The sequence below is a fragment of the Atractosteus spatula genome, chromosome 4, assembly GCF_055471065.1.
Source record: "Atractosteus spatula isolate fAtrSpa1 chromosome 4, fAtrSpa1.hap1, whole genome shotgun sequence".
Taxonomy (NCBI): Eukaryota; Metazoa; Chordata; class Actinopteri; order Semionotiformes; family Lepisosteidae; genus Atractosteus; species Atractosteus spatula.
In genome coordinates, this window is record NC_142709.1 from 61,866,953 (window position 1) to 61,891,458 (window position 24,506).

General features: G+C 43.5%; 1 protein-coding gene across 1 annotated transcript; it reads left to right on the forward strand.

Annotated features, from left to right (window-relative positions):
- The first annotated feature begins 2,000 nt into the window (after positions 1–2,000).
- Positions 2,001–22,253, forward strand: hdlbpa (high density lipoprotein binding protein a). Its single transcript, XM_088912678.1, has 28 exons — positions 2,001–2,107; positions 5,935–6,006; positions 8,172–8,286; positions 8,451–8,614; positions 8,949–9,167; positions 9,439–9,645; positions 9,872–10,087; positions 10,278–10,484; positions 11,429–11,536; positions 12,327–12,431; positions 12,857–12,935; positions 13,107–13,246; positions 13,415–13,519; positions 14,057–14,170; positions 14,449–14,535; positions 14,695–14,826; positions 15,335–15,553; positions 15,970–16,191; positions 16,475–16,693; positions 17,005–17,143; positions 17,435–17,583; positions 17,824–17,928; positions 18,237–18,371; positions 19,080–19,223; positions 19,472–19,651; positions 19,872–19,988; positions 20,263–20,400; positions 21,053–22,253. The coding sequence occupies exons 3-28, from the start codon at positions 8,211–8,213 to the stop codon at positions 21,140–21,142; spliced, it is 3,816 nt and encodes a 1,271-aa protein (XP_088768804.1). The 5' UTR covers positions 2,001–2,107; positions 5,935–6,006; positions 8,172–8,210; the 3' UTR covers positions 21,143–22,253.
- The last annotated feature ends 2,253 nt before the right edge of the window (positions 22,254–24,506 follow it).

Genomic DNA, 24,506 nt, shown 5'->3' on the forward strand with positions numbered 1-24,506 from the left:
TGTTGAAATGTATGTTCTCAGTTTACTCTATTTATTATTATTCTGTTTATTCAATAATAAGCTTAATCTTATTGTTGTGGGTCATGAAATATTTCCAGAAATGACTACTGCACTTTCAAACATATAAAAATGTATTGTTCATGACTTTCACTTTTAAAATGTGTTAAGTGATATAATGCCATTTATTTTTGAGGACGAAACAACTTTTCGGGTTTGAGTCCTGTTTTTTTTCTTTATTTTAACAATGGTTGATTTCCAGCAGTATGAAAATAAGTATATATTCCAGCTAGAATATGATATACATTGTCATTCCAAGTGGATGCTACACATTGCATATCACTCTGCAACTCACAACTGGCAACCCACTGAAGCTAAACAGGTGTGAGCCTGGTCAGTACCTGGATGGGAGCCCTCCTGGGAAAAACTAAGCTTGCTGCTAGAAGAGGTGTTAGTGGGGCCAACAGGGGGAGCTCACCCCGTGGTCCATGTGGGTCTTAATACCCCAGTATAGTGACCGGGACACTATACTGTAAACAGGCGTCGTCCTGCGGATGAGACGTAAAACCGAGGTCCTGACTTTCTGTGGTCATTAAAAATCCCAGGGCGTTTCTCGAAAAGAGTAGGGGTGTAACCCCGGCGTCCTGGCCAAATTTCCCATTGGCCCTTACCTATCATGGCTTCCTAATAATCCCCATCTTGAATTGGCCTCATTACTCTGCTCTCCTCCCCACTGATAGTGAGCGTTCTGGCGCACTATGGCTGCCATCGCATCATCCAGGTGGATGGTGGTGGTGGAAGAGAGTCCCCATTACCTGAAAAGCGCTATATAAGTGTAAGCAATTATTATTTTTATTGGGCTTGGTAACCTTTACTGTATTTTAAGCTAAAATGCGTTCATTCACTAGCCTGTGTGGTGCTGTTTAGACAGAAATAAATATGGTTCCTATTTGCAAATGTTTTGGAAATGTTTGGTTCCTGCAGATTTTTCAGGATGCTGCAAATGAGAGCTTGAAATTATAGGTGAAACGGCAAAAGCTTTATTACAAACCAATGGAAAGAGGGAAAACCCAGAATGCATACCTCTTAGTGAAAATGAAAAAAAAATATTTCGGTAACACTCTTCAGATAACGGAAAACTGGAGGAAAAAAAAACTTAGCAATATTGCTTCCCACAGCTTCGACAGTTGATGTGACTCGGCAGCAATACTAAATTGGTAGAAGCTAAAGCCTACAGAGTCGTGACCAAACAAAACGGTCCGCTTTTCCTGCCCATTTACTTACCGTAATTGAGTTATTCTTTACGGAAACGTCTGTAACAAGTCGGAATACCCTTTTACAAAAAAATATTAGATTAATTTTCATTATGGTACACAGAGAAAACGTCACCAAGTCAGAAAGATATAAGGCGTGTTTGTAGGATAGGCACGACAGTTGTGGTGTTTGCTTAAGCGAATAGTCTCTCCAGCCAGACTGACGAAAAGAAATGCCTCATAATTTCCCAGTTAAATCGCGTCACTGTAGCGAAAAAAAGCTATTTAAGTAAATGATACAGGCAACACTGTAACAAACGGAAGCTGCGTACCATGTAATCTGGGCTGCCCAGCATTTGAAAAATACTGCAGAATCCGTTTTTCTCAAGAGCCTCGCCTGAAACCTCTCAAGGGGCCGTTTCTAAACAATGTTTTTTAATTAATAAGCCACGACACATTTGGCAATTTTACGACAACCGGACCCGTTTACCTCCCCCCCCACATCGCCGACTGAAAATCATGTCTCATTCAGAGACTCAACAGATCGGCTCTTGACTACCACGGCTCCTATACTACCACTGGTACTAGCAACCACAGCAGCAGGACCTAAACATCGACGTGTACTTCTCACGAGTGTGTTTTCGCCCGTCTTTCCTATTTTCTCTTTTTTTTTTTCGTGGGGGGGGGGGTTGGTTGGGAGGAAGGCGAGATCAGCCAGGCAAGGCCGTGACGTAGCGGCGAGCGATTGGAGGACAGGCCCTGCTATAAAAGCAACTGGCTGGTGGGCCGTTCTCTCACTCTTGGAGGTTCATTACTCGGTTCTGCACCACAGAGGGCAGAGAGGAACACCAACACGAGTAAGTATGAAATTATTCCCAAATCTGAAACGGAAGCAGCCTGCTGTGTGGGGCCAGAAAGCCCAGGCTTCCGTATCTGGCGGTCCGCAGCAACGGTAGAGCGGTGCTGGTCGCAGGTCTTACTGTAAAGTGAAATCTGTACCGTGCAAAATGTGCATAGACTGGACTCCATGTCAATTTCCCCCGACTGTTTTGCCCTGTACTGCCTACGTGGACTTTGTGCTAGTGCAGTTCTAGTGCTAGCCTCCCTTTGTGTGCACGGGGGAAAAAAAGAGGCCAATGAAATTATTTTCTTGTACTACATTGGTAGTGGGTAACCACGTCCTAGTCTCTCTTGGTTGCTCCTTTTTAAAATTGATTGATTTTTTTTTTTACAAGTTTGCCAAATGGAGTCTCGAGTGAGCAGGTCGCTACGTGTCACTGTTGCGCACGCGCAAGTCAAAGTTTATTAAAAGTTTGCTAAAGTCAGTTTTTAATGTGTGCCCGTTGAACTTTCACTTTGTGTGTGTGTATCTGTATGGATTGTACTTAAATTCCCAGTCGTGTCTCAAGTTAAAGTAAATAATCGTCGTCTTGATTTCTTGTGGTTTACGTTTTCAAGCTGCTTGTTTTAAGTTCTCCCTTAAATTTATTTTTTCCCCCGGTTATCGCACGTGTTTTTCATTCAGTAAATTGGGTACTTTTATCAACTTTATCGTATGATTTCGGTTAAATTCGCTTTTGTTTCAGAAGTGTAGGTCCTTGTCCTGTGTTAACGCTGTGCAAACATTGGGTAAGTGCAGGCTGTTGGTCAAAGCGGAGTCTTGATGAGGTGGCCATCTGGTTGCGTGGTATCGACCTAGCGCTTGATTTTTTTTTTTCTGGAATTGTGTGTGATTGTGCTCAAGAAGTCCTACGTTGTCTATGACAAGGTGACAGGAATTGCTGAAGGCTGGTTCACGGAGAACTTGAGTTCGGTGTTTGCGGGACTAAGACGATCCAGGTTTAAGCTGACGTGTGCACATCTTGGTACACGACTGCCAGACGGATTCGCACCGAACAGCTGCGTGATATTTGAAATTATTAAGTCGTGGTTCGTTTCTAAGATAAGAAAAACGGGACATCTTTAAACTGAGATGACCTTCATCTTTGCCTGCTTCAGAACCTGACATTTTTTAGATGCATTGAAAATGAAGAAATGCGCCCTGAAGCGTTCATCTTCATTTTTTTATTGGATTACCTTCTGTTTATGCAACTGTAAATTAGTTTTTTTCTCGTTTTGTTAATGGTCCAATGTGAAAATCTTGATTTCTTCGCGATTGTATGGTTGTTTTGAAAGTCCTTTTTAATGCCTGCTTTTGTTAATAGCGATGACAAAATGCCATTAGTCACTTGGCAAAGCAGTTAAAGCCAAATTTCATACTGAAGGTTACAAAATGCGTGAAAGCCAGTTGCCAGGCAATTAGATGCCACATTCTGCCACAGGAAGATGAGACTTTCTCTGCAGACTTCGAACCACCACCATTGTAGGTGACCTTCAAGATTATTTTTGGTGATTGAGGAACATGGTGGTCTTGTAAGGCTGCAGTTGTAAATTTTATAGGTCAGAAAGTGTTAAAGAAGGTTTTGTCATCCTTCTGGTCTTACTGTAGCTCTTGACTCCACCTAAGGTTGAGTGTGGGGGGGGGGGGGGGGGGCATTGAGATTCATATCGAGAGAAACAGTTCGTGGCTTCTCACTATTTTAAAATGGCAACAGTAGGATATCCAACTTGTGGGATGTCTTAGTAGGGTTGGGGTCTTGTCATTTTTTTCCTTCACCGTGGAACAGCCTGTTTTAATGGAAGTGGTTGCTTAAGTGTTCTGCCTCCGTGACCTGATGAGACTGAAGATCTGCCAGAGCATGCTTTCCATCTGCCTGTGTTAGATATCAACTGAAAGTCATGTTGCAACCTCCTGTCCTGAAGGTGAAAGCTTCAGAAGGTGTCTCTGCCTGCATGTCACTGCATAACCTGCAGGTGGAGGCTCTCGCTGTTTGAGAAACTCAGATTTTAGGCCATTGCTTAAGTTTATTAGTCATTTTCTAGAGATTCCAGGCATGGCCTTCCATGAGGTAGGAACTAATCAAGTGAGTGGAGTCTCAGGTTTTTCTCCTGAATGATTGTTGCCATATGCTTGCCGTGTGTTAGAATACTTTATTGAAGCTCAACACTGCCCTTTTGTGGATGTACAAGTGTGATTTGCTGTTAAGAGGCACATTGTAATGTTCCTGCACCTGCAGTTTCTGGTTGGTAAGTGGTTTCATCCTGGTGTGCCTGAACATGAAACCAAGAAATGTACAGTGTTTACGGGGGGAATAACACGTCTAACTGTTGAGTTTCGCTGTAACGAATGTTTAAATGGAGGAGGGTGGGGTGGGGGGGGAGAGCCCTGTAGGATCATGTGGCTTCCAGGTTCTTTGCTTATTTCTACCTCTTGAAACTGCAGAGTTGACGTACGCTGCACCTTGTAACTTCCTGCTCTTTCAAAGTATTTGGATCTGCGTTGCATATCTAGCTTGATTCTGCAGAACCGTTTCTTAATTTTAATTTGCTTAAACTTTCATTTTTCACCAAGTTTGCAACTTCAGCTTCTCTTATGGGATTATATCTTGAACGTTAATGCCCTTGAATCCCCTGAATATTGCAGGCTGGAGATAACCGGGAGTTTGGACAGAATGAAAGGTATATTTGCTGTGGATCCCAGAGAATATACCCGTGTTCTGTGTGTAGATTGAGACATGGAATAGCATCTCTTGTCAGGCCTGTTTTGAGTATTGGATTCTTTAAACCTGTTAGGCTTTCGTTACAAGAATACAAATTAGTTGGTTTCCTATGGATATTTTTTAAAAGTTGGCCTAAGATCTTGAAAAGTTGATCCAGGTGAGTGGCCTCATCACTAAATATGCAAATACGGAAGTTAAACTATGCTTGTCGAACACGTGGATGTATTGTAGGCCGACTGTTTTGAACAGTAGATTGGAAACGTCAGTATACTTAGCTGATCATTTTCCCTTCAGCCGTTTTAGGAAGCTGCCATGCTTCTCCTGTTAATTGGATTTTTAAAAAACTTCTACCTTGTCTTTTTGGACTAGAAGCCATGATCACTTTCTAGTGGAATTCCTGGTTTTCCTCCTTTGAGCTGGTTAGTTCAAGGGGGCTTGGTGGCGCCCAACTTCTCGTCATGAAACAAAGCCTTTTGAGCAACCCTGCTCAATCTGCCCCATTCTGAAGGTTCATTGTCATCTTTTCTGTAGCCTGCCGTGAGTTTCTCTGACCATTTTTGAATTGAAATGGTTGATTGTACCTCCCCTCCTCCTTTGCTGAAAAAGCATAGCAGAACAAAAGAACCAGATAATTTCCATTGTGTGACAAATGGTTACTGCTGAATATCTGGTAGGGGTTAAACTATCGGGACTGACATCAATCTCTTGCCCTGCAGGGGTGGAAACTGGGTGTGAATTCTTTAGGGCAGAGTACTTGCTAATGAAAAACATGTCTTAATTTGTCCTCGGATTTCAAGATGCAGAAAATAACTACCACAGAAGGAACAACATTACTGCCATGTGTTCAGTTTAAGGCGATGTTTTTGGGTTCCCATCCAATGGTCATCATACTCCTGACAGCCTGTTGAAGACTCATTGGGATGGCTTACCTCTAAAATGAATTAAACTTTCCTTTTAAGACATCTTTATACCACCACCACCATTGTTTTCATTTTGGGGTTGATCCACTGCATTGTGGAATATTTTAAAATGCATGGTTAAAATAAGAGAAAAGGAGATCATGACCAATTTATTCTGTTTTGCAGGCAAAAGCTGGCAGGCTGACGCGAACGAACAGCTTTACAGGACGGATTATCTGGTAACTGACCATTTAGCTGGTAAGAGCTGCGTACCGTCTCCCAAGTGTAGGATCTCAACTTATTTGAACACACACACCCACCATTTTAAAGGACTAAGCATCATCTGCCTACAGTTTTTCCTACTTGTTATGCTTTTCATTTGACTTGCAAAGGAGTCAAGAAGTATAAGTTCAAAAGTCTGCTTAAGCAATAAGCCTGACTTCTCCTGGTTTTTGTCAGCACAGACCCTTCCAGATATAGTTCTTTCAGGTTTATTTTTTGCAGTAATACGTGCATACTTCTTGTAATACCATGATTTCTTTGTAGAAGCATAGTGCTCCAAGAAACCAGGTTACTACAAGACGCTCCTTCCCAAGATTTTTTTTTACCAATGATGTAATTGGGTTATTAGTAATAGACTCTGTGCAGTTCTTTTAAAAGTATTTCATATTGTGCTGGCCTCTGCAGTTTGTCTTATTTAGATATTAACATACTGATGCTTTGCCTTGACTTGCCCTATGGATTATTCTTGAGTGTGGGGTCAATAGCATTCCAGGAGGTGTGCTTTGAGGTTTTAATTGCATGAGCCATTCTTGCATGATATCAACAATGTTTGGTCAAAAGCCCTTCTTGTTGCCCCGGTTTGCTCTGGCTTAAGAGTTGACAGAAGTGTACAGTGTTCTTGGCTGTGTCTGGAAATACAGCATGTGCAGCCCCTAAGAGGAAGAGGCCCAGTGAGGGGTGAATGTTCCAGCAAACATGTGAAATGCCCCCAGTCTTCTGTGCAGATAGGTTCTTCTCAAGCAGCTCCACTCCTTTGTCCATAACAAAATGTTATTTACTCGTGGTTGACTCCTTTTCACCCCTTTTTGTCCCTGCCTTTCAGTTGGTGGGTCTGACCTGGCCTTTCTTAATATGAACAGGTCTTGTCACTTGTTTCTTTAGTCAGTGGTCGTAGAGGGGGGGCATACTGGGTCTTCACCTGCTTGACCCTGAGGGTTTTACCCAGAGGCAATCATTACTGACTGACAAATTCAGGATTGTCTGCAGGCTCTTCATCTTGGGAACAGGTTGCATCACATGTTCCCTACATAGCAGATCTGAGTTTTTTTAAATTTCTCTGAACGTTCCCTGCAAGTGTCAGCCTGAATGCGGTAATTGGATACATCATGGAATTTAACTTGATGAGCTTTTTCTTTAGAGTTGTACATTAAAATATCCAGTGATAGAATTGTATTTCAGCTGCATATGTTTTTGTTGAACATGGGATGTTTCTTCGATGTTACAGGTTTAACTGTACTATCTTCTAGTAATGCTTTGTGGTTTAACTTTCATTTTTTGGCTGCCAACCTGCCAGCATGATGGAAGATGTTGTGAAAACATGAATGAATAGTTTTGTTCCATCAGCTGGGGGTTCGGCTGATGGGGAACATCAATAAATATGCTTGTTTTCCAACTGTCACTTTTGTTTGGAAACAATCGGTTTACATTCAAGGGTGGGTGCTTACCTGTAATTGAGCATTTGCATGGAATGAACATTATTCATACCTTAAACCAGTGAAAAGATTAATGTTCTTTGCTTAGTGCCTTAAATTAAACTAGTCTTCAAATTAATGCCACCCAATACTATCTTAAATCCCATTTATGTATCATTTCAAGGTATCTTAGTACCACACTGGACCTTAATTAAAAGTAGTAGTTCTGGGTACTGAAATGAATCAAATAACTAATCCTAATCTGCCAATTTTAAATAGTCTTTGCTCCTCTGATTCCTGTTCTAGCCTTGAAGGGGAGTGAGGAAACAACCTTTATTTTCCTTCCAGAATTCCAATTAACTGGACACTGTTCCCAAGTTTAGAAGCTGAATCGCACAGAATTTTTCAGAACAGTTCGCATTGATTGGAAGAATGTTTTGGTTCTTTTCCGGAAGAACTGCACACTTGCTTTTCTCCAGATAAGTGCCAGGGGTTCAGCTCTGTGGAATGGTCAAAGTACCTGGACTATTTTGAGAATGCTAGTTACAGCCTGCTGGAGAGAGCACGGGTTTGATCCAGCTATGTTTGAGCTCTGTGGCCCAGACAGTCCCACACGAGTGACCAGAACCTTTTGGTTATTTCTCAAGTGGCGGAAGCACTTAATGCAATTCTCTTTACTCTTGTTCATAAACCCAGACGGATTTGACCTGTGTGCTGTTCCATTTCCAGTGGCACACTCGGACTCCGTGTAAAAGTGGGATTTCGACCATGAGCTCCGTTGCCGTACTTACGCAAGAAAGCTTCAATGAACACCGCAGCGGCCTCCTGCAGGAGCAGGTTTGTGGTGAGTATTGCCTCTGCTGGCACGCGTTTTGGGGATTTTCAGGATGTAATGCATTCAGGATTAAAAGCAGGTTGTCTTGATGGGGTCTTATTTCTCAGTGTAGGTTAGTGCCTCTCTATGAATGTGCCTGTTTCTTAGCCTTTGCTGTGTCCTGTTCCTTCCAGCCTCCCAGGGAGGGCCTGGCAGCTCGGATGATGAGGGGTCCTTGCCCACCTACAAGGAGGCCTTCCCCCCTCTTCCTGAGAAGGCAGCTTCACCTGAAGGGGCACTGGAGCCTGCCAACGCCTGGACAAAGATCAAACCCATCCGGTCCTCCATCATCACCCAGGTAGGTTAGACAAGGGGAGGGGGGTACTGGTTTGCCACCTGGTTTCCTTGCTTAGTCTAGGTTAAATTACAAAGTCCTTTTATTTGTCCTTAAACACTGCACTGTCTTAAGAGTTGGAAGTAATTCCTCAGCTCTCCTCCATAACTCTCATGAAGTGTTATTGATTCTGGGTTTTGGAACACCTGCTCACAATTTTCTGAGTTAGATGGGAGATTTATACAGATGCCTTCATTCCAAGAGTTTGGGGAATTTTATTCCACATCTTATAGGAGAGACTTTCCAAAGGATTTTGAAACTTGAGCCATAAAATTTAAACTTTTTTTTTCCTGTCTAGGTTTTCCACGTACCCCTGGAAGAGCGCAAGTATAAGGACATAAACCAGTTTGGGGAGGGTGATGATCAGGCCAAGATCTGTGTGGACATCATGCAGAAAACTGGTGCCCACCTGGAGCTCTCCATGGCCAAGGATCAGGGCCTTTCCATCATGGTGTCTGGGAAACTTGATGCTGTCATGAAGGCCCGTAAGGAAATAGTCTCCAGACTGCAGACTCAGGTCAGCCCCTTATTTTGAGCTTGCTTAGTTTTGTCTAAGCAAGAAGTTGTTGACCTCTGTACATTTCACTGGATAACTTGGATATCTGCTAGTTGAATGAGGTTTTTCTCAATTGGAAAATATTTTGAGCTTATTCTTCGATGCAAGTGAAGAGTACATCTGCAAGAAGCGTCTTTGGTATTGGTTTTCCCTCTTGTATTTCATGGAGTCAATTTTCTGTGACTGAAATAATCACCTGTGATGCTAAATGTTCTCTATTGCTTTCTCCCAGGCCTCTGCTACTGTGGCCATCCCGAAGGAGCATCACCGTTTTGTCATTGGCAAGAATGGGGAGAAGCTGCAGGAGCTTGAGCTAAAGACTGCCACCAAGATTCAGATCCCACGGCCTGATGACCCCAGTAATCACATCAAAATCTCCGGCACCAAGGAAGGCTTGGAGAAGGCCAAGCACGAGATCCTTCTCATCTCAGCTGAGCAGGTAAACCAGCTCTCTTCATTCCAGTACTTATTCCATTTGCAGAGTATTGTAATCTCCATGGGAGGCTTAAATCACTTGCTGTGTTCATGTAAATTTTAGGAGTTGGTGTTTTTAAATTTGTTTGTTCAACTTAAGTAGACTTCCGTTTTGGTACTCTACCATCCAGCCTGTTCTATAAGCCTTTCTGCAATGCTCCAGTGAGACACTGTTTTCTTTGTTCTCGCAGGACAAGCGTGCCGTGGAGCGGCTGAATGTGGAGAAGGTGTATCATCCCTTCATCACTGGTGCCCACAACAAGGTGGTGAGCGAGATGATGCAGGAAACGGGTGCTCGGATCAACGTCCCTCCGCCCAGTGTCAACAAGACTGAGATTGTCATCACTGGGGAGAAGGAACAGGTGGCTCAGGCTGTGGTTTTGATCAAGAAGGTTTATGAAGAAAAGGTGAGCCTGTCGCTACCTGCCCAGTGCTCTTTGTATTTGTAAAAGCTGTTAAATGCAATGTTTAATAAATCTGGTTCTTTTAAATCTTTAACCTCTCACCATCTAATGTTTCTGATTATTAGGTATTCTAAGGATGTATTTTGTCAAACTGACCCAGTTTCCCTCTGTCCCCCCCTTGTCAACCATGCAGAAGAAGAATGCCACCACTATTGCAGTGGAAGTGAAGAAGTCTCAACACAAGTATGTGATCGGCCCCAAGGGCAACACCTTGCAGGAGATTCTGGATAAGACGGGCGTCTCGGTCGAGATCCCACCCACTGACAGCAGCTCTGAAACCGTTATCCTCCGTGGAGAGCCAGACCGGCTGGGCCAGGCTCTTACGGAGGTCTATGCCAAGGTACAGCAATGGGTAGCCGCAAGTCCCAGCAGTCTCTGGTGCTATTTAGTTACTAATACCTCTTCCTGTTGTCCATGTTAGGAGTGGAAGCTCAGGTTATGTCACAGTATGCAGACTTGTGGTCTCATGCCTGTCATATGCATGTTCCCCCTTAGATCTGCAAGGGTTTAGGGTGGTCCATTTCTAATTTTGTTTCACAAGGTTGCTCAGGGGCACCCCCAATGCACCCTTTGTGTCCTTCTCTGAAGTCCACAAAGTCCCAAATTCTTTCCAGAATGGTGAAGTTTCATTTTCTAAAATTTAGAGAAGTTGACAGAACATGTGCCACCCTCGTTAATTGAACTTTTTTTACAGTTTTAAAACTTCTACTTTTATCAAGAAACAATTAAGCTAGTTGTACAAAGCTTTGAATAAGCAGCGGTATTGACAAGTTTTCCTTAGTTTCCTTTGCCTGTTTTGAGCCAAGCCTGCTCAATGTGAGTGAATATCTGTTCCTGTGTAAAAGTAGTGATGTACAAGATTAGTTTCTATTTCATCAAACTGCACGGAGAATGACAAATCTTTTAGAAACACTATGCAGATGTGCACTTAGCCACTAGAAAAGAAAGCATTTTGAGCTGTGTAACCAGCAAGTGATGTCATGCAAAGGTTTTTTATAATGGTGCACTTTTAAGTCCACTCTTGTGCTATGTCACAGAAGTGCAGGCTTGGAGGAAGGGCCTAGGGCTTAGTGCAGCATTTGAGACATGGCCTCAGTGAAATGAGTACAAATGGCCGAGCCTTAGTTGTCGAAGACTATAAGGATATATGTTTTAGATTGTTCTGCAAGTCTTAACCTTAATACTTAAGTGTTTTTTAAAAAAAAACATGTTTTGGGCATGGAAATGTAGTGTAGATCCTGTGGCACTTGGTAACAAACTAAGTTTTTTAAATGTTGTTTGCAGGCCAACAGCTACACTGTAGCCTCTGTCTCAGCACCTTCCTGGCTTCATCGCTTCATCATTGGCAAGAAGGGGCAGAACTTGGCCAAAATCACCCAGCAGATGCCCAAGGTGGGTGGTCTTTCACATTGCTGCATGGTAGAACTTTAGCTTTTAAGCTAAAAAGCTGACCAGTTTGCTTAAGGGTGAGTGGGGAATAATTAAGATACAAAAGTATTAGGATAAGTGTATTGCAGAGCCCTGGAGGTCAGTTGGGGTTTTGCATAAGGCAAGCTAGTTGGTGTGGACACAGGACATTCTCTTTTCCTGGCTGGTTAGGGTTGGGACAATGTTTACTCAGCTGCAGGTGGTAAATATAGGGAAGTTCAGGGTAATATGGAATTTCTTTCGTATTGGAATTATTAACACTATCAATTTGAAAAGGGTGTGCTATAGCAGGAAGCTGTCAATCAAGCAAGATTGTGCAACTCAAACTGCTTTGATGTAACGTGGCATGTTAGTGTTTCTTATTCATGGTAAAGACTACCTTCTTTTTTGAGTTGACAGGCTTTTACCTTTTTCCCCAAGAAGGCCTTTTTAAGCTGTAATTTTGCATTAGCTTATGAAAAGTTACATTTTGCCTATTGTTTGCTTTTTGGCTAGATGTGCGTGAAATACTGAAATAGCAAATACAGTTCTTGTGTTATAAACTGAGTTGGGGTGGTATTGTGGGCGGGTGTAGTCATGATTTCTTGTGGGAGTGGGCAGGCATGGTCAGATTAGCAGGAGTGGGTGAAGTTCTGTGTAATGCTGTAGTGTAATGCATAGGAGGTTCTTCTGATTATAGGCTATTATTTTGGCATAGCACTGCTTACAGTTTAGATGTATTTCTGTTTTTTATATGCTGGTGTCTGTTTTGTAGGTGCACATAGAGTTCACAGAAGGGGAGGATAAAATCATCCTGGAGGGCCCCACTAAGGATATGCAGCAGGTCCAGAGCCAGATCGAAGCCATTGTTTTGGACCTGGTAAGTGTCTGCTCAGAAGTGCTGGAAGCACACAGGACCTGAAGAGTAGCAGGACTGGAGATGGTTAATGTTGCAGCTACATTGTAAAAGCTGTGGAACGCATTCTCCAATTTTCAGATTCTGAATTTAAGGTAAACTCCTTGCTGCTTTACCTTAAGTTGTGGTGTATGTTTAAAATGACCAGGAATTGAATTTTAGTTCACTCTTGTCTGCTAGCTGGAGTATGATCTGAAACTTGAGCACTCGCCAACAAAGATTTTCATGAAAGCTCAAATGACTTGGTATGCATGCAAACTGCTGTTGGCCTCTTTAACGTAGGTGTGAAGATGGCATCATGTCAAATGATTAAAAGACCTCACAACTGTGAATGTACTCTTTCCATCATTTGATGTTTGAGGTTTGTTGCCTGTTTTGTTTTGTTCCAGGTAAGACGCATGGATTACACTGAGATCTCTGTTGATCCTAAATTTCATCGACACTTGATTGGGAAAGGTGGTGCCAACAGTAAGTGGCTGATTCATGTGCATGCTGACAAGATCAAAGGGAAATGTTACTCTAATGCCTTTGCCATTCAAATGCAAGAAAGCTGTTTAAAGTGCCTACTATGAAGTGGCTAATGGCTACACTTAATGCGAAACATGGGCACATCAGACTCTGTCCTCTTGTCCTGTCTAGTTAACCGTATTAAGGACCAGTACAAGGTGTCGGTGCGGATCCCCCCTGATAATGAGAAGAGCAACCTGATCCGCATTGAAGGGGACCCCCAGGGTGTGCAGGAGGCCAAGAAGGAGCTGTTGGAGCTAGCGTCGCGCATGGTGAGACTTCCTTATGGTTGGGGCCAGCACCCCATGGTTTCCTGGACTTGGTTGCCTAAGTGTATTTACTTCTGCAGGGTGCTCTTTTAACAAGTGTAAAGGAGGCTTCTTTCACGTGTGTTGTGAACTCTTGAATGGACTGACAAGCTGTCTCCTTCGCTGTTGTAGGAGAACGAGCGTACAAAGGACCTGATTATTGAACAGCGCTTTCATCGAACTATCATTGGGCAGAAAGGGGAGAAGATAAAAGAAGTCCGGGATAAGTTCCCTGAGGTGAGAAGTTGGTGCATTTGATATGCAAATGTCCCTCTTTAATGGGAATAGTGTCCTTTGTGAGTATGTCTCAAGCTATAGAGCCACCAAGAGCCTACATTGTTTGTATAAGTTAACTGGGTTGAATATTTTAATTAGACTTTTAACTTGAGCTGTAAAGACTTACTAGAATAAACTTGAGGCCGGAGTAGTGAGTGCTTCAGGCAGGGTGACCTTTATTGAATATGTATAAGGAAATGTAAGCTTGGTTCATAACAATCCAGGCTTCTATGTCATCTAAAGCAATCCAAAATGGACTAGTGTGTGTTGTATGTCCCATGGGTACAAAGGAACAAGTAAAGGTTTATTCCATGCTGAAAGAGAAGAAAGGAAACGCAGCGTTTTGGGTGTGGAGATGCGTCTGCGTTTCCTTTTTCTTTCAGCATGGAGTAAACCTTTACGTGTTCCTTTGCAGCTGATGCAGCTACATACTTAAACTGTCCCCTGAGTAGCTGAATGCTCCATGAAACTAAAATGTGATTCTTTACCGTTTTGAAGGTTATCATTAACTTTCCTGACCCGACACAGAAGAGTGATATTGTGCAGCTGCGTGGTCCCCGGACTGAGGTGGAGAAATGTACCAAATTCATGCAGAAAATGGTGGCTGAAATGGTAAGGCATCCTGTTGCCTTTTCCCCTCAAATGGGGAGTTAGAAAATGGCTGTATGTCAAACCTGCTGTGGCCACTATTTGCAAGTCCTGCTCCGTGATATTCTAAATTATGAATGCATCTTGATCTGTTAACTGCTACTAAAGTCTGGCCTTGCATGTTGGAGGAAGATCAGGAGCTGAATCACTGGAATTTGTGTAATCGAGATCTGCAATCAATTCACAGACCTGGGAGGTCCTATGCCATTGTGAGGTGGATTAAAATTTCTCTTCTCTTTCAGGTAGAGAACAGTTATTCTGTTTCAGTTCCCATCTTCAAACAATTCCACAAGAACATCATTGGAAAAGGAGGAGCAAACATCAAGAAGGTAGGTCGTTATCTCCTTGTGGACATCTTAGCCATGTTGTAAAATCCTAGTTTGATTTGCCATTGGAATAGTGGAATAAATCACTATGGATGTGCAATGGAGTAACTTGGTGTACGATGACTAGGCTTCCTAACATCTTTGTATGCCGTTCTTCTTTAGATACGTGAAGAAACGAACACTAAGATTGACCTGCCAGCAGAAAACAGCAACTCTGAGGTCATAGTCATTACTGGGAAGAAAGCCAACTGCGAAGCTGCCAGGAGCCGTATTCTAGCCATCCAGAAAGAACTGGTGAGTTACGATCACAGATGTGTGCAAGATCTGCTATACTAGCTATGTTTTGTAGGGTTAACGTAAAGATATGCAGACTTCACTTGACTCTCCAGAAATGGCCCATTTAAACTCTACCCTGCTAGTTTTCCTATCCGAGCTCATGCACGTAAATGTCAGTAAGATGTGACTTGATATGTTCCATGATACATTAGTCCTAGACCTTTTGTGCAGTAGAACCATTTTACAGACTGATAAATGGATTGGCTTCACACCTGGAATGCTTAAGATGTCTGTGCTTGCTGTAGTAAAATCCTACAGCGTAATCAGTCCTTTAACAGTTCTGTTTGTCACTTGATTTTTCTTGGATCTTTAACCTGTTTATTCAGTTAATGCAGCAATAACGGCAATAGTTTTTTCCATGTTGGCCAATATTTTTGCACGAGGAAGTTATTGCAAAGCTTTTCCTTGCTTGGCTGCTCTAGCTGTGGTGGTACAATGGGTTTATGGAATTCTTGACTCTCTGTAGGCAAACATCACCGAGGTAGAGGTTTCCATTCCCTCCAAGCTGCACAATTCCCTGATTGGTTCCAAGGGCCGCTTTGTGCGCTCCATCATGGAGGAGTGTGGCGGAGTGCACATCCATTTTCCCACCGAGGGCTCCGGCATTGATACGGTTACCATCCGTGGCCCGGCTGAGGATGTGGAGAAGGCACGCCGCCAGCTCCTCTCGCTGGCTGAGGAGAAGGTGAGTAGGCTTCCTCTGCTGTGTGCAGGTCCAGCTTAGGCCAGCCCTCTCCTAAAGAGGACTGATTGAGTTTATTCAAAAGCCATTCATTTTTACATCACTAGCCTCCTCTTGGCAAAATATTTCTGAAGAACATGCTTATAACTTCCGTGACCTTTCACTGTCCACAAACTGATTTTGCTCAATGATCACTTTAAGTAGGTTAACATTTTAGTATTTGCCTTCCTTCCACCTTCCCCCATTTTGGCAGCCTTACGGTTTGTTTTTCTGAGCTTAATCATGTCTAGATGATGGGCTGAAAGGTCTCATTTGAATCTTCTGCTTGCCACACCTTTTAACTTCAGGCCTGCTTTAACAGAACACTTAGTTCAATTGCTTGGGGCCAAAGAGGTTTAACATCTTTCCTGCACTTTCAGCAAACTAAAAGCCACACGGTGGAGCTGCGTGCTAAGCCAGAATACCACAAGTTCCTGATCGGCAAGGGTGGCGGGAATATCCGGAAGGTGCGCGACAGCACGGGAGCTCGCATCATCTTCCCCACACCGGAGGACAAGGACCAGGAGCTCATCACGGTGGTGGGCACAGAGGAGGCGGTGCGTGAAGCCCAGAAGGAGCTGGAGGCCCTTATCAAAAACCTGGTAGGCACCCTCCCCCCCCCCCCCCAGCTTCTGTTAAACATTCCTGCTTATGATAGGTTTGCAGTTGTTGCATTCTTTTCTAATCAGTCTTCTCCATTTCCATACAAATTAGCAAACCCATTTTAAATGTTTTATTTTGCTAGTTCCCCCCCACGATCTACCTCTATACCATTTCATGAGATGTACCCTTCTTGTTTGCACCAAGTTGGTTCCCAGCACACTTCTAAATGGACAAAAGTGTAGGGTGGACACGTGTCATTTTCCTGCAATGTCTGTTTTCCAGGACAATGTGGTTGAAGACTTCATGACTGTGGACCCCAAGCACCACCGCTACTTTGTTATACGGCGTGGCCAGGTTCTGAGGGATATTGCTGATGAGTATGGGGGCGTCATGGTCAGCTTCCCTCGCACGGGGTCCCAGAGTGACAGGGTCACACTGAAGGGAGCCAAAGACTGTGTAGAGGCTGCCAAGAAGCGGATGCAGGAGATCATCGAGGACCTGGTGAGTGGATTGCACGATCAAATGGGCAAAGCTAGCTTTAAATCTGGTCCTCAAGGCTGGTCATGAACTTATTCCTCTGACTTGTAGACAGTTCTTTTTAGGCCAGGCTAGTTGAAACTTCAAGTTTTGAACCTCTCCCAATTACACCAAGGTCTAATTTTGAAAGTCTAAAACCCCATATCTCAGACTGCTTTTTTTCAACTTGGTAGCGGCACTAATAGTGGTGCAATCATGGTTTTGATGGACCCTGCTGCAGATAGTGTTAACATCGACTGTTGAGTAGCCAGTATGTGTTTTTTGTTTTATTCCAGGATGCACAGGTGGTCATGGAGTGTGTGATTCCCCAGAAGTTCCATCGCTCCATCATGGGTCCGAAGGGCTCACGGATCCAGCAGATCACCCGTGATCACAATGTACAGATCAAGTTTCCAGAGCGAGAGGATGCTCAAGGTAAGTCTTCCTGATGTGGAAATGCAGTGGAGGAACTGCAGTTAAGTGATTTCTCTTACAGGGAAGCATTTGTTTTGGGGGTTGGGGGTGGAATTGCTGATCCTTAAGTTAAATATATGGGCAACCATCACAAGGAGCAAAAATCTAATTAGCCATATGAAAAGCTGTACAATTTTATAAAATTATGAAGCAGTGCTTTGCAGAGGCAAACTGATTTCGGTTTGCGAGTTACCAGTCCATTACCTAAGAAGGGTCTGCAGTTTTAACAAACTATACCTTTGTGTGCTACAGCTGCCACAGCTGAGCAGCCCGTCCAGGAGAACGGTGTGGCTAATGGGGAAGTGAAAGAAGCAGCCGACCCTTCCACTCCCAATAAGCGTGATGTCATTGTCCTGTCTGGCCGCAAGGAGAAGTGCGAGGCGGCTGTGGAGGCTCTAAAGGTCAGTCCTATTATAGAGAATCTGTGCTCGTCTTTTTTTTTTTTTTTTTTAAATAGATCTCTACACTTAGTTTCTCTTATGGAAGGAACTTTTTAGTTTTAAGAATAGGAGTTTTAAGACTGATTTTCCATGTTGACATGCCGAAGTCCAAAACCACATTTATTCAGTTTCACTTCAGTTTTGCCTTGAAGCCCCTCTTGGCCAGTTAGGTGAACCGTACCTTCATTTCAACCTTCGCAGGCTTTGGTGCCCGTCACTGTGGAAGTGGATGTCCCCTTTGATCTTCACCGTTACATCATTGGCCAGAAGGGAAGTGGGATCCGCAAGATGATGGATGATTACGAGGTAGGCCTTCATCCGTGATGTGGCTAACCTGAACCTATGGTTTGGCCTCTATACCAAAAGCCGTTGGGTAAAACAAATCCAGCTCATTTTTAAATTAAGTCCAGTTACTTGTACGTTTCTAATGTCTTCAGATTCTATTGTAATGCAGCTTCTTTAGGCACATGGACAGCTGCCAACACCTTTGCCTAAAATCTTACTTTTTATGAATCTTGCATTCTATCCCTCATTGTCTACTTCGACTGTTTATCCAGCGACTAAATTCTTAAGTTTTAGCCCTGTATATCTACCTGGCTTATTTTGTTCCTCAGGTTAATATCCAAGTGCCTGCTCCTGAGCTACATTCTAATATAATAACCGTTACTGGCCTGGCCTCCCTCTTGGACCGGGCTAAGGAGGGCCTCCTGGAGCGTGTGAAAGAGCTCCAGGCTGAGCAGGAGGAGAGGGTGAGTGAGGCGTGACCTGTGCCATGCTGATGTACGTCGACTTCTCGATGAGCTGAAATATTCTATGTTAATAAGAAAATGTGGAACTCTTCAAAAGCCCCTCCTGAATTTCTGTACCAGTTTCAAACATTAAGGATCCCAGCTACAAATCTAGTTTGGGTGAGACTTTTGTTGCTGTGGCTTGTAACAAATGACCTATCACAGTGCTGAATCCCAACTACAGTGTTAAATGGATTTAATATGCAAACTGATAAATACAAGCTACTTGTAGACCAGACATTGTGCCAACATTTGCCATAGCATTATTTTTTAGTGAAATGCTGCATTCCTTAAGAAGTTGGTTTCTCACACCTCACAAGTACCAATTTGTAGCAATGGACTAACTTGTTGTAATGGCATCGCCTTCTTTGCAGCCTTTAAAATGAGCTGTGCAGCGCTCCATTGGGATTTTGAGGAGCCAATGTTGCATGGGTAATCCTGAAGCAAGGGGAGTCTTCTTTCACAAGGGTTATGTGGTACACAGGCAATTCACCGATACCCCCTTGTCTTCAAAAATGTATTGCATTTGTATTGAAAGCAGGAATGAAATACAAGCATTTGTGACATGACAAAGGATCGCAAATACAAGCAATGGTCCAGGCTGCAAACTGGCTTTGGGGACATGGTGTATTTTGATGTTGGTTCTTGTCGGGCTCCTTTTGTCTTTAGGCCCTCAGAAGTTTCAGGCTGACCATCACTGTGGACCCCAAGTATCACCCAAAGATCATTGGGCGCAAGGGTGCCATCATCACTCAGATCCGCAATGAGCATGACGTTAACATTCAGTTCCCAGAAAAGAATGATGAGAACCAGGTACAAAACCGTGGGTTCTGGGCTGTGGGGTTGTCACCAGTTTTTTCTACTAGATGTATGTAGTATGACTTGAGTGTGGGGGGCATGCATTATCAGCTTGAACATGTGGACAAATCTTGAGGGTGGTTTAGATGGATCAAATGGTTATAAACTGTCTGTATTTAAGTTAAGCCGTTTGTGCCCACTTCGTGAGCTTTATTTTTTGTCTTCCTGCCTTCAGAAACGTCAGTGTTTTGATTGTCTTGCAGGATCAGATTACCATCACTGGCTACGAGCGCAACGCTGAAGCAGCGCGTGCCGCGATCCAGCGCATTGTGGACGAGCTGGAGGAGATGATCTCGGAGGACGTCACCCTGGACCACCGTGTCCACGCCCGGATCATCGGGGCCCGTGGCAAGGGCATCCGCAAGATCATGGATGAGTTCAAGGTCAGGAGTGCACAATTTGATCTCACAAGGTTGCAAAAGCTGCTCTGTGATTTCTACAGTCTTGTTCAGGGAGTTTTTCTGCAACTATAGGCACAGAACTAAATATCTGGGCTTGCCTTGTACTTCTAGTTCATTTGACTTGCAAACATGCATTGTAAATACATTTGTGAGGACACCCCTCTTCAGAGCAGTATTCAAAACCTTTCTGCTAAATCTCCAGGTGGACCTGAAGTTCCCCCAGACTGGAGCCGCTGACCCCGATGTTGTGACTGTCACTGGGCTTCCTGAGAACGTGGATGAAGCCATTGACCACTTGCTTAACCTAGAAGAGGAATATGTGAGTTTTCTTCTGAAAACTCCTAAACCTATGATTGTTGTAAAATGCGGTTAGATTTGTCCTTCCCCCGAATTCATTGTATTTAAAGCATTTATGATGTGGTATCCTGGAGATTGAGACTGTTTGAAATAAACTACACCTGTATAGGCAAATTGTCTTAAAAGGGCAGTGCTATTATTTCACCTACAGTCTTAAAGTCACTGCAGTATGTGCTTTATTGAAAGTTTTTTTTTAGAAGTATATTCATACTTTCACGTTTGTATGTTCTCCTCAGATGGCAGATGTTGTGGAGAATGAAGCCAAGCAGGCCTACATGAAGCCTCGGGGAGCTTCAGCTGTGGAAGAGCCACGTGGACCATCCAAGGGCTTTGTGGTGAGAGAGGCACCCTGGGCTTCTGCAAGCAGCGAGAAGGTGAGGGACTTCATGGCTTAATGTTGAGCCACAGCACAACACCATTGTTCCAATGGGTGTCTTAACCATCTAGCTCAAGGACAATTTAATATTGGGATATGCTGCCTAGTAGGGTGTTTGCAGAAAAAAAGTGGTAAGGGGACAGCACCTTAGTGCTGTAGTTGATTCAGCTGTAAGTTGATGTAGGCTAGATGCTGGTGTGACTGTCGCGGTTCTGCACGGGGTCGAGCCCTCCGCTGCCTGTTTCGTCCCACAACACCTGGGGCGCGAACCCGGGTCTCCAGCGTAACGCAACAGGGAACCAGCCGCATGAGCTCAAGGAGACCTCCCCCAGCCTAGGCAGCTGAGGTCCCTGCTACACGCAGGGAGGGCGATGATGTCACCGTATCTGAACTAGCTCCGCTACACTGGAAGCTCCTTTAACCTCGAGGTTAAAGCTTGTTGTTCTAGGTCTAAGACATGATCCTTTTCTACTGCGTCACGGCATTGGTCAATCAAGCTGAGCCATCAGCTCCTTGCTACTTCCTATGTATCATGAAATCTGAGGGTGGTGGATGCCCATAGAGAACCTCCTTCTATACGAGTAAACTGGGGGTGCTAAGGACTCCGATCAGAATGTTACATAATGCACATCTTTCTTATTTCTGCCTAGGCACCTGACATGAGCAGTTCTGAAGACTTCCCCAGCTTTGGGGCACCTATGGCTCCCAAATCCTCTCCCTGGGGTCCCAAGCGTTTCTAACCTGGAAGTTTAAGATGGATACAGGACAACCACCCCCGCCCCATCTCCCCCCACAGCCCTCCCTCTCTCTCTTTTTCTCTCTCTCTCTCTCCTTACCTCCGACGCTGACCTCGACCCTTAACTCATTCCTGCAGCAGCAGCCCATGAAATGTGGACCTCCCTCCACAACTTGATACTTGTTCTTCAGGAAGCCATGTTCTTTCCGAGTATAAAATATTGTGCTGTCTAATGGTGAAACTGCTCTTTAATTCTAAGCTGTTGCTAAGGTGATGGAACAAACTTGCTAAGGTTCAGTGAACTGCCTGAGTTGCCTTGGAAACAGATGTTGGGGTTTTTTTTTTTTACTTTTATCTAGCAAGTGAGCTCTTGATTTTGCACTTTCTCAATGAAGCAAAGTTTACCACCACTTTCATAAGTAATGGGCTGGTTGTTACGGCCACCTGTAATTATACAGACCCTCTTACTGTGTTGTCCGTGTACCCCTAGGGTGCACTGAGGAACGGCCTGGCTTAACTGGCTAACATTGTTGTTAACCAGGCTTCATTTCATAAGATGCAATCTTGCTGACAGGGTCCTAGAAAAAAACCTGTTGCTGAATTGTAGAATTTGCATTTGCTAAAGCAGCAAGGAAATTGAGCAAGTAATACACTACAGAGCCATATTTCACTTCTAAACTGCCAGGTCATTTGTTTTATATTGGGAAGCTGCTACTTTTGTCCAGTTCCAGGGACCCAGAATTCTACAGGGTTAGTGTGCTGCCCTTATTGTGTACATTACTGCCCTACTACAGCTCTATGTTTGTAACTTGATACTCAAGACTGGTTGTCTTCAGTTTCTGGCCTGCTCATTCTAGTCGTGTAAAGCTGCAACTGTTGTGCAGCCTCTGTCCCCGCCCCTTCCGAGAGTCGGTGTCCAATCCCCTTTTTCTTGTCTTCCAGTTGCTGGGCAGATTCTTGTTTCCATGGCAACAACCCTCTTATCAGCCTTAAAATCAAAGATGAACAATATGCAAAAATGAAGTAAAAATATACAAAGTATAAAAAAATATATGGATAACACTGGAATTTTAAATGTCCAAAAAATAAAATAAAAATGGAAAAACTGCTTCTTGGCCTCTTGTTCTGGAGTGTTTTTTTCCCCCTCATTTAGAGCTTGAGTAATAAATATCTTACCAGCTAGCTTGTACCTTTTTTATTAAGGGAAAATAGCATCCCATGTTATTGATTGGGGGGAGGGGGGGCTTTTCCTGAGCCCAAAATCACCCTCAGATCCTCAATTTAGGAAATCCTGGCCTCAAAAGTGCATTCCATTGACACTTCCCTACCACCCTCACACCCTTTCTATCCCCAGCACCATTGATGACAACTTCCCCATCTTACAAGCTGACCCCTCCACTGGTACTTTTCTTTCACTGACTGCCCCTTCATCTCCATTTGCCAACCACCTCACCTGTGTAACCTTGTACACGGCTCCAGCAACCTTGTTTACTGCATCTCGTGCAGAAAATGCCAGGCTACCGACATTGTTGAAACAGGAAGGAGACTAGGAGACAGTCTCGGGGAACATGTCAGGGCTGTGAGGATCAAAGGTCTCGCCAAGCCCATAGTTTCTCATTTTGCCTCCAAGGGCCGTGATCATATTGATCTCAATTTGTTTCATTTTTTTTTCTAGGTTTACCCTGGTGGGGGGGGGGGCGGGTGGCGGTTGATTTAGCATTTAATACCAGTATTTTCTGTGCGTTTGTGTGAACAGAAACAATATTGTCACTTGTCATACCTTAAATTGTTGCGGGCGTAACCTTAGCAAGCAACTGCCTGCTCTTAAAAAAAAAAAAGGGCTTTAACAAAAACGTCTTAATCCTTCCTGTCCTTTTTTTTTAATTTGAAGAAATTATCAGTTTCTCATTGTCCTTTTTAAATTAATATGCAAATCGATGGCTGTTTAAATAGTTGACCTGTCTTTTCAGATCCTTATTTAAAAAGGTTCGGATTACCGGTTTCCTGTATTACAAGACCATTGTTTTTATATTTTTATGCAAATAAAATCGTAAATGCGAAAGAGAACGTGGATTTTTTTAAAGGGGCAGTGGCACTATATACTAAATCGACCCAGGTAGTTTAACTCAACTGCAAAACAACATTGGAAACTCACACATGCGAACCACGGAAATACCGGAAAATATTTATTTTCAGCTAAAATAACTGAACATATATCCGAGGTCTTAAAATCAATCATTATCCATGTCTTCGTGTTACATTGCTCTTGCGGGCAAACAGTACGATTGGGTCACAGCCCTTTTTATTTCTGATCAATCTTTGGTCAGGGTGTTTGGAACAAAAACACGAGTTAATAAAGGCCCTCTGCCGTCTGAAAGACACAGGCATGAGTGTCTTTGTTAAATCGTCTTATTTCTCCAGGCTGAAATCGTGTCTTTTGTTAGTGTGCGATGTTATGACCCAGGACATGTTTGCTCGTCCAGCTTCTGGATGCCACCGACCCAGCAAACATCACAATCACTGGCACCCACCGTGAGTGCTGCATTTGTGCAGTTGAAAGTAGCGTTTGTGCTGCATTCGTTACCGAGATATAGTGCCTTTTTTCGGGTAATCACGTGACTGTCTACAAGGACGCTTAAAAATGACCAACACACTCGGTGATGGACACAACGGGTGAGTCAACTTATTGAAGATTAAAACTGAAAGATCTGGTGGTCGTGATCTTTCCGTACCTGCGTCATACTCCGAAAAGCAAGGCCCTACATTGAAATGTAAAACATCCACCCCACCGGACTCAGATTGCACAAAAGGCAAACCCGTTGTTTTTTAATCACATCCACTAATTAAAATTACCGAGTATGTTGGTACCTTTAAACTTTCTTGTCGACAGTCACGTGATTATCCGAAAAAAACAAAGCGCTATATCTGGGGAACAAAAGCAGCTGGGTTCTCTCATTTGTGTTGTTTGTAGAAGGGGAACTTCAATAAAAGCTCTTTTCTTCTCTCACACAGGAAGAAAGCTCCACAGCCGAAATTTGATTTTCTTCTCTTTTTCAGCATGGAATAAACCTTTATTTGTCCCTTTGCAGCTTGTACTTAGATGCGTGTTTTTCAGTAATTGGAATGTTAAAATTGCAACTGTGATGATAGATTTGCTACGCAAATAACCATTGCATATGTAAGCTGTCTGTGTTGTGTTCTTGTGAGTGAGGGGATACAATAGGATAGATAGTCCTCCACAGTTTCTTTTTTTTTACTATCCTGCCCCTGTTCTTTCTTTCGTCCCACCACATACGTAAAGATGGCTTTTCAACGATCGCTTTTACTTTTTAAACATCTAGTTTCTTCTTGTCCCAGTGTCTACACAT

What these genes read in the sequence shown, in the direction of transcription:
- hdlbpa (XM_088912678.1), top strand. Translation starts at nt 8,211, where the DNA reads ATGAGCTCCGTTGCCGTACTTACGCAAGAAAGCTTCAATGAACACCGC. An exon ending in GGTCCTCCATCATCACCCAG is followed by an intron (nt 8,615 to 8,948) that starts GTAGGTTAGACA and finishes TTTCCTGTCTAG; the next exon opens with GTTTTCCACGTACCCCTGGA. An exon ending in AGATGATGGATGATTACGAG is followed by an intron (nt 17,929 to 18,236) that starts GTAGGCCTTCAT and finishes TTTGTTCCTCAG; the next exon opens with GTTAATATCCAAGTGCCTGC.